The sequence below is a fragment of the Parasteatoda tepidariorum genome, chromosome 5 (genome assembly GCF_982258835.1).
Source record: "Parasteatoda tepidariorum strain Cologne lab strain chromosome 5, Ptep-v5.0, whole genome shotgun sequence".
Lineage (NCBI taxonomy): Eukaryota > Metazoa > Arthropoda > Arachnida > Araneae > Theridiidae > Parasteatoda > Parasteatoda tepidariorum.
Window position 1 is genome coordinate 18,351,994 of NC_141759.1, and position 10,408 is coordinate 18,362,401.

General features: G+C 27.0%; 1 protein-coding gene across 1 annotated transcript in view; it reads left to right on the top strand.

The window, feature by feature from the left end:
• LOC147808628 (ATPase family AAA domain-containing protein 3-like) overlaps positions 1 to 8,508 on the top strand; it is a 28,731-nt gene extending 20,223 nt beyond the window's left edge. The window contains exons 10-14 of the mRNA XM_087163477.1: positions 233 to 284; positions 3,034 to 3,104; positions 4,564 to 4,731; positions 4,816 to 4,924; positions 8,142 to 8,508. Coding sequence (XP_087019603.1) covers positions 233 to 284; positions 3,034 to 3,104; positions 4,564 to 4,731; positions 4,816 to 4,924; positions 8,142 to 8,330 — 589 coding nt within the window. The 3' untranslated portion in view covers positions 8,331 to 8,508. The remainder of the gene's footprint in view (positions 1 to 232; positions 285 to 3,033; positions 3,105 to 4,563; positions 4,732 to 4,815; positions 4,925 to 8,141) is intronic.
• The last annotated feature ends 1,900 nt before the right edge of the window (positions 8,509 to 10,408 follow it).

Consider the following 10,408-nt stretch of genomic DNA (forward strand, 5'->3'; position numbering starts at 1 on the left):
TTGAAATATGAAACATATGGTGGGGTTTCCCTCACAGAAGAAATAGTATAAAAATAAATTTAATAGTATGATTCTTAATTGAAGAACAGGTATTGATTGTTTCGCTGTTCAAAAATTGGAAATTTGCAGATATTACTTGAAAATTTTGATTGAACCTGAAATTGGGAATCATTATGATTGTTGAATTGAATTTTAATTTAAGCGTACTTATATGCTGTTTTATCTTTCAAAGATTACTTTTGTTTGTTGATGAAGCTGAAGCATTCCTCCGAAAAAGAAGTTCCGTAAGTATTTAAAATATTTAATTTTCTTCCAAATAAATATACTTTTTTTTCCTTTTCTTTTAAGAAAATTTTAAAATTTTTTTAGCCAATTTGTTTCTAGACGAAATTTTTATTGATGAATTCCAGGGTCTTTAGATTTGTTTCCTGATATTTCAAAGATGCAAATCTTAGTTTTACAATAGAATTTTTATTTTGTTTGATTTTATAATGAAATAAGTTTGAAGTTCTCTATTTATTTTATTTAGTATTACTGTCCTTGCATGTTATGACTATTATGCTAGTAAATACAAAATAGCCAGTTCCTCATAACTTTTTTTTATGACTTTAAGTAATTTTTGATTTATAGTTTTCATTAATTTGTTAAAGAAATTTACTCTTTTGCTTTGATTTCATTAGGATATATGCCACTCATGAAAAATTCACCAATTTGAAAAAAGGTCATGGATGTCCTGAAAAAATCATGATTTTTTAAACGGATTCATGAAATTTTTTCTTCGTGAGCACTTGCCGTTGCAACAACTCAAATTCTAAATTTGTGTGTCTTTATAACATTGTTTTAATATTATTTAAATTTGAAAAATCACATGAAAATGGTTGAAAAGTGGTAAATAACTACTGAAAAATAAGATATAAAAAACAGTACGGATTTATGACGGTGTCGTTATGAACCGATTGGTTAAAAGAGATACCTCAACTTCAAAATTCGCTTGTTGTACCAATATGGTATTAAAAACGTTGGGATTTAAAAAACTGTGGAAATGGGTAAAAAACAGTGACTACAGAAAATGGCCTGAAAGTGCAATGAAATTGTTGTTGTACGATAAAATTTTTGCGAGCTCGTTAAAAAGTGATGACTCAAATTTAAAATGTGCTTATGTTAAAAATATCAAAATTTCTTGTTTTTTTAAAAAAATTAAAAAAAGGAGGAAAATGGTTAAAAAAGACAATATGTAACCAGTCAAAAAATGATCAGCAAATGACTCAAACTGATGATGAAGTCATTGCGACCAAGCATATAAAAAAAAGTTAAATTACCGGTCATAATTACATCAAAAATTATGTATTTTAAACGGAATTGTTGTTATCCGAGTTTGGCAAAAAGAGTGTTAAATAAAACTCCAAATTATATTGGCGTAATGACACTGTATTAAAAAAATTGGAAGTCAAAAAGTCAATATACAGTAGCGAAAAATTATTAAAAATCGACAGAATTTGCGATGTAATCGTGGCGGATCAAACTCTTTAAAAATTAATTACTCATAATTTCTTTTCGTATTGTCACAATATTATTGTAAAAATAACACTTTTTTTAAAAAAAATGCAGAAGGAGTTTAAAAAAAAGACCTGAAAATAGCATGGATTTAAAATAAAATGGTCACTAGTGCTATATCAAGTTCAAAATTCTTGTCAGAATAACATCATATTAAAATCTTCAAAATATTAGAAAGCATGTAGTCAAAATCATCAAGGACTGATTATTCAAATTCGTGAAACCTTAGAACATATTAGAAATATCTGAAATCGAAGAAAAAAGGAAATGCGTGAGACTAGGTGAAAAAACTAGCATTAGGGTTATGAATTAGAAGCGATTAAATCGTCTTGAACTAAGGGCATCAGAAATTTTACATATGATTGAAAAATGATTTTTTAAAAAAATATTTTGGCCAAATATTCACAATTAAAGATTTTATTTTAAGGGTTGATGGGTGGAGTTTCTTGCAAAAAAATGGGAATTTTTCAGGCTAATTTGAAAAAAAGGGAAATTTAGTTTAAATTAGGAAAAGAATAGAAATCTAGTTTTTAAGTGCAGAAAAAAGAATCAAAACTCAGTATAAAAATGTCTTAAATAAAAAATAAACTTTTTCAAATTTTTTGAATGAGCAGAAAGGGACTGATGAACAAACTAATTTGAAAGGCAATAAAAGAATAAATATTAATTTAAATTGAACTTAATGGTATGTTTCTCCAAACCCTTATTAAAAAATTATAAAATTGTAGCTGAGAGATATTGAAAAATTGGAAACTTTCTTTTTTTCCAGCTGCAAAAACAAAATGTAAAAGCGTAAATTGGCAATAATGAGCTATATAAAGTATTTTTATGTAAATAATTATATTTGTATGGATTTTTTTTAGAATTTACTCTAAAAGAATATAAGAAGTGATAAAAATATAAAACTGTTAGATCTAAATATCTTTTTTGAATTTAATTTTTACTGAGAAATTACCATGTGCTGATTATAAAATTACTTAGAAAAAGGAAATATAACAATACTTGAAAATATTATTTTATATGTCTATCTGAATAATGTATATTCAGAAAAGCACGTCACCAATTTCCCACATTAAAACTGCAGTTTATGTGGTTAATGGTTCATTGAAAAATATCTATTTTTTATATTTTACTAATCACATGAATTTAAACTACATTCAATACCATTTGCATAGATTGTATTATATATATTTTAAACTAAAATAAAAATAAAAATGCTGTGAAAAAAAAAGTTATTAAAGTTGAATTTTTTCCCCCTGGTACCTGGGAAACACACTGTTTATTGATTGTCATTCTTTTATTTATTATTATTTTGAGAATTGTGTTGTGTTGTACTGGGTAAAGAATATTTTTTCCAAAATAAAGGAGCTAAAAAAATAAGTAATTTTTTTTTCAAAGTGTAACCATAAGATAATTTTTAATGACACAATTTATGTTTTGTTGTGAATTCTGTTCTAACTGATTTTGTTTGCTTGATAGGAACATTTGAGTGAAAATGTCAGAGCATCATTAAACACTTTTTTGTACCAAACTGGAGAACAGTCGGATAGGTAACAATATTTTCTAATCTTTTCTTGTTTGTGACTTATGTATAGGTAATAAACATTATCAATGTATATTTTTAGAATTCTTATAAGAAATAAATAAAAAAAAATTAGGCAAATGAAGGGTCACAAACTAATATTTAAGCAAGGAGGGGAAAAAATGCAATTCAAATTATAATTTAAAAAAATAAATTCTGTCAACCAGACTGAAAAATAAGTTGGCAGTTTAGGTGGTGCAAATTAATATAACAGAAACTATCAAAATCTAACGAACCACTGCTAAAAAGGGCAAGGGAAAAAACCATCAATACTTATTTGATTTCTGGCAGTAACAAAGAGAAGTTTTATAGCAATTATTAGGGAAAAGTCTTATCAGGTTATCTGACTAGTTTTATCCAACCTTCCTTGCTAGAGAATTACATATTTTAGTAATATTTTGTCCCTTTCTCTTCCTTAAATATTAATTTCAACCCTAAAAGTGTATTCATTTTTTTTAATATGGATTCTAAAAATATGTACTGATGGCAGTTGAGGCATACATTCTGTGTAAACATTCTCATGCACAGTTTGTCTATTGAGAGAATTCCCCTTGCCACTAAGTCTAAGGCCATCTGCTATAGAAACAAGAAATAGCTCGTTTTAAAGAGCTTCTCTCTTCCCAGATTTCCTTTGTCTCACCGACACAATATTTAAGCCAAAAACTGTCTTAAATATTGACCATAACCACTGCTCCGGGCGAATGGCAAGGGAAGTTCTTTCCCTTGCTATAGACCGACTGTATTTAAGGTTAAATTAATAGATATTGCTTATAATTTTTATTCAAACTTCAACAGCTGAGTAAAAGCTAAATAATAATTAAAAAAAAAATATGGGAATATCGCACATAATTTGAAAATAAACTTTAAAATTTTTAATTACGACTTGATTAAGTAGCACAACAAACATAAATATACAAATTTCATGGTTGAAAAATGACACCTGTATATATTTTATAGGGTTTGTTAAAATATTATGAACCTAAATTTCATGCAGAAAAGGTCTCTGGAAGAGAAATTCATCCATGTCAATATATATGAACCATGATATGTCTAAAGTGTCGTATAGCAGAATCTCACTATCCGGACAAATCTCACGTGGATCCTTGAGACTGCATGTCACACAAACTATCATAAGGCAGACTATCTTCTGGACAAAATACTTGTTTTATTTTAGCGTTGTGTTTATAGTGGTTGTTTCACCCATGCTATATTAAAAAGGGCAACTTTGTATTTATGTATAGTACACTCTGTGTCAAGATAAGTTATTTTATGGGCCAGTTTTAATTTTACCCATCTTGTAGGTCTTAGTTAGACTGCTAAACCAATGATCTGTCCATAGTTATGAGTTTACTCTTTTTCACATATCAGATTTATGTTCTTTAGCATTGATGCTTTCATTTGTGAACTTATACAACTTTATGCTTTAGGTTTATGTTGTGCTTGGCTAGTAACACACCAGAACAGCTAGATTGGGCTATGGATGATCGAATGGATGACATTGTGGAGTTCAAATTGCCTGGTTTAGCTGAAAGAGAACGTATGATACGTTTATATTTTGATAAATTTGTCCTTATGCCTGCTACTGAAGGAAAAAGGTATGTTGTTTTATTTTGTTATAAACAGTTCATAATGTCCTCTTTTTTTAAGTATATTATGTTTTAATTTATAAATTTTTTTAGACGTTTCAAATTAGATCAATTTGACTACAGTTCAGTTTGTTCACAAATTGCTACAGTAACAGAAGGTTTCTCTGGTCGTGAAATAGTCAAATTGGCATCAGCGTGGCAGGTAAACTTGTTTTTTTTTTTTTTCTTTTTTAATTTACTCTTACAGCCTATAATTATTGTTAACCTTTATAATGTTTGCATATTTATAAGATTATTGTTATGAATTCATTGATTTATTTTGACTTTACATCATCTTATTTTCTTGTGGTGAATATCTCTTTTGTAGGCTCTCAATTATTCTAGTATGATCAAAGTACAATAAAGTTATACAGTACAGAACCCGTTATCCGGAAATCAGAAAACCGGAACGAAATTCGATAAATTTTCTTGCCATTTTTTTTAAAAAATTGTTTTTTTTTTCATAAGAATTTGTGATTTTTCTTTCTTTTTTGAAAGATGTTTACCTTACCATCATTTTGGAAATAATCATTAGTGTAATACTTCATCGTTTTTTCTTCTTTTTAAGATTATTTCCAAATACTTTTTTTTTTTATTGTTGGGTTTAACAATAAAAAAACGACTTTTTGTAGCGATTGAGAAAACTGGAAAAATCAGTTATACGGAATAGCGATGGTCCAGATCGCTACGGATAATCGGTTCTCTACTGTACAACTGAATGCGGAATTTTTTTTTTAAACTTCTGAAATATGTTGATGTGCGAAATTCTTTTGAATTTTCATTTTGTTTATGTTGAAACAGGGTTGCCACTCCACAGGGAAAACCTGGAAAATACAGGGAATTTAAAAATCACATAAAATAACAGGGAAAATGCAGGGAATTTTGGTTTTTTCCCTACAAACTGGGAAAGTACAGAGAATTTTGTTTCTTATTTCGGTCTTTTAAAAAATGGTTACCACTCAAAGCGTAATCTATGGAATATTTAACCATAATATTTCTGTTTTACTAAACTGTTTCATTTACTGTAACTATTTAAGTATGTTTCTGTTTTACTAATGTTTCATTTACTGTAATTATTTAAGTATGTTCAGCTGTTTACTCAGCAATTATAACTAATAAATATAGTTAGCCCAATATAGCTCACACAAGAGCACAGTAATTGCTTTTTCCCCTTAATATATTGTGTATAATATGTACAGGAAAAACACAGGGAATTTTTTTTACAGATTTGAGTGGCAACCTGTGAAACAAAGTTACGTAACTCGAAATATAATTTAAGTGCAGCATTTATGTAGCTAAATTATATTTAGTAGTTTTGTGTGAAATTACATTAAAATACCACTAGTGACCAACTCTACACTCTCCCAACGTCATCCTTTGTTATGCCTAATAACTGTGTACAACAAGTAATATACTTTAATTTAATGATTGAGAGTGTTATTCATTTAAAGTACGCTGTACTGTATAATGTATGAACAGCATATGCAATTTATTTACATAAATTTAGTGTATAATTCAAATAGTTAAATTGCATTAAGCATTGCTAATTGTATTAGTTACCAATGTAATGTAGTATTGGTTTGCAAAGGGCAAAATAATGAGTTAATTTGTTAATTACCAGTTGTTAATTTTATTTATGACGAACAAAAGCTTATTTTTATAATAGTTCAAAATAGCATAGTTTTTTCAATTCGCATTTGAAGAATTGTAAGGTCTGGGAGGTGAATGCGACTGTATGTCTACTTAAGCTCTGTTTTGGGAACAAGCCATAAAATTAATACTAATTCGTGTCTCAATACAAATTATTTTATTTTTAGTATGAACATTATTAAATGCAATAAATAAAAATTAAAAGAATATTATTTGGCCTAACCACATCTAATTGCATGGTGCATAGCGTTCGTGAAAAATGCTTAAAGGTACTTATTTTCAATTATCGTTTTTAAAAGTCCTTAAAGGTGCTTTTTTTATTTAGTGCTTTTAAAAAGTGCTTAATTTTCCCTTTTCGAAAATGATATATTTTCTTTACAGTGTCAAATTCCGCCTCATATTATGCAAAAGCATGCTTTTCACATTGTTCTATTCAACGTTTTCACAATTCATTCAACCACAATCTATTTTGGTGTCCTATCGGTTCATAGCGTATGAAAGCGCCAATCATTTTACATGTTTAAAGAAATACTTGCGAGCTCGCACGTGTGTCTACTGAGCTGGGTTCGGTGAGATTCTAGCACTCTCGCGTGCAACTCTGCTTCATTTTGCAAGATATTCTCAATTTCGGGCTTCATTTTCCACCCTCTGATATCGAATCAAAAGTTACTTCGATCGTTTTATAATGACTAATGTAATCAAGAAAAGAGTTCTTTGTTACGAACTAGTTATTTTATCACGATCATGTAAAATCTGAAAATTATTTTGCATTTTGTTAATGTATATAGTGCTTAAAAAGTGCTTATTTTTTGTTGAAAGATTTGGCTTCGCACCTTGAATGGGTTACGATATGATAATTTAATGATTACAATATTCATTTAAGTAAGTTCATTGCAATCTGTTAATTAAGATAATTTAAATTTTTTTATTTTTATTTTGCTACATTTCATAATGAATCATTGAAATCAGGCGTGATTTTCCAGTATTTATAATTTTTTTTTAATTAAGCATTAATGTTGCAAAATATGTACAAATTGGTATTTCTTTTCCATTTCAATATTATTTCATTCCTATTGGATTTTATGTCTTGTCAGCATCCTGGAAAACTGGTTGGAACAATTTTTTGAAAGTAAAGGATTAAAAAAAAATCACTACTTTTCCTTTGCGATTTAATATTTTGAGAACAGAAATCCCTAGGAAAAATTCTCTAAAAGATTTTTAAAAAGAACTAAAAACATAAAGCACTGAGTTTTCAAATGCTCTCAGGGGTCTGTCTAGGCTCTTCTAAGAGGTGCCTATTTTGTGAAAATTTAACATTATTTGTGAAAAATTAAAAAATCGACACAAAAATATGGTAAAAATATGGATTTATTGTTTTTTAAGGGATAAAAAAATAAAATTTGAAGAAAAAGTATTTTGTGAAACTACCGTTTTTCCTAAAGTTGAGTTTGTGAAACTATCGTTTTTCCTAAAGTTGAATTTGTGAAGGTACCGCTAAACGGTAGTAAATTCGGCCTGGACAGACCCCTGGCTCTATTATAAATTTAAATCCTGCAGGTCATCTTCCATTTGAAGTATTAATTCTTATATAATTCCCATAATTGAAGTATAATTCTTTTGTAGATCATCAGTAATTTATGCCAGTTAGAAATTAATTTCTAAATAGTTTAAAAAATTTTATCTTATGTAAAAATTTTTTTTTTTTATTTAAATTTTTTTTCATTTTGTAGTTTGCTGCTTATGCATCAGATGATGGTGTTTTAACTAAAGATATGGTTATGAAAGCTGTTGAAAATGCTCTGAAACAACATCAAGACAAAGCAAAATGGCAGACTACTGAAGAAGCTAAAAAGCAAGTCCTGGACGCTTCAACGCCCAGGGCTATTCCATTAGAATATCCTAAATCATCACCATCATAATTAGGTATAAATTTAGGAAATATATAAATTTTCAAAGACAAATTAGTAATTAATCTTTATTGGCGAGAAGCGTTGGCCAAGTCATTAGAATCATCGCCTTGGAGTTTTGTGAAATGTAGAAGAAGAAAAAAGTAACTGTGTCAGCAAAAGATAGAATCAAATGTTAGTTTAACTGTGACTGTATTGCATTGTTCATAAAGCTCATCATTTATCAACAATGATAAAACATTTTGACTGCATAGTATTTTTGTAACTTTGTCTCTATCAAGTTACAGTCATAAGTTGTTATTTGTATTGTAATTTGTTTTGGTAGTGTATAAATTTAATTGGCCACTAAAATAGTGTCCTAATGAAATTAATTTTCATAGATTTTTATTGTAAGTTCAATTCTTAATTTAGGAGTTTGATTTCACTATAGAAATGCTTTAGAATAAAATTAGGGAAATCAAATCTAATATATATGATATATTTGTAATGAAATGACTTTAGACAATATATTTTATTACTTTTTTTTGTGTAAAACTTTAATTTTATCTACAGGAAGGTTGAAAATTACAACAAATCTTGTTAAATAACTATAGAATCAAGTTGACAATATCACCTGGAGTTATTTAGTCAGTATTAATTTAGAAAAAAAAATTTTAATTTAAAACCTAAGAAATAGTCCAAAAATTTGGAATTTCTATGTTGTAAAATTAAAAAATTTTTTGTAAGGTATTCAAAATATTAATTCTAAAAAATTTTTGAAAGTGTCTAATTTTTTTTTTTTTTTCACTATATAGTTTTCATTGTCTTCAAATTTCTAAATCTATTGTGTTTGATTAAGTATTTTCTGTTGAGAGAGTTTCATATACCTTCTGTTATTTTTTAGTTTATATTGTAATTGACGATTAAGAGGGAAATTAAATATATATATATTAAATCAAAATATATCTATTATAAATATTTTCAATTGTGAGTCTAGAATTTTGTACTAGATTAAAATGTATTTTAGAATCTATTAAATTACTATGGATTCTCCATTGTTTTAGAATATCTGTTTCTTTATTAAAAAAAAAAAAAAAAAATACAAGTAATGGCGTTATTGCATCTTTGTGACTGCTTTCAAGAAATCTGAAAATTAAATAAATGTTATGAAGAAAAAAAAAATCATTATTGCTTGTATGTGTCATAAAACTATTTAAACGTTTGTCTCTTGATTCTTAAAATCAGAACAAATTCATCTTTTTGAAATTTCATTTTATGTTGATATATGATATCTATAAATTAGTGTGATTCACATAAAATTCCATTGCTCAAAATAATTGTAAATAACTAAAAAGCTGTCATCTTTTCAGTTATTAAAAAATCAGTTTATTAAATATGTTGGTATTTAATTAGTTTAATAAATCAGTTTTTTATTTATTTTATAAAAAAAAAATATTGCTGTATTTTTTTTCTAGCTCCTCCTGGTTATGTAGTTTAAGGAAAAAATTTTCTTGATTTAAAAACTAATTTATAATATTCTGTAAAGTAGAAACATTTTCTTCTTAAATATATATATATAAATAGATTTTTTGCTCACTTTGTTTCTTGACTATTTTCAGGCATATTAGTGTCAATGAATGTCAAGTAATGAAATCAGCTAAGTGTCAATTAAATTAATAAATTTGAAGATTTCTTTTTTAACTTAGTTAAAAGTATAAAATTTTAAAAAAATAAATAAAAATAAAGTATAAAACTGTATTAGCTGTCTAAAATAAATTCAATATCTCTTGCCATTTGAAGTTATTAATTCAAAAAATCTTAAGCATTACTATATATATATATATATATATATATATATATATATATATATATATACAAGAAAACACTAAGAAAGTTAAGAAAAACAATAAGTATCATTTACAATAAAAAACAATAAGTAAGCACTCTGTTTTGCAGATATAATCGTGTGGGCTGAAGAAAAGATTATATCTTCCCCCCCCCCCCCCCCCGGTAACATTTTTTTTTTTTAAATAAAATGTTGTTTGTTATTTTTTTACTTATTATTTCCCACCCCTTTTTTTCATATGTCTATAATTTTTCTTTGTTTTATT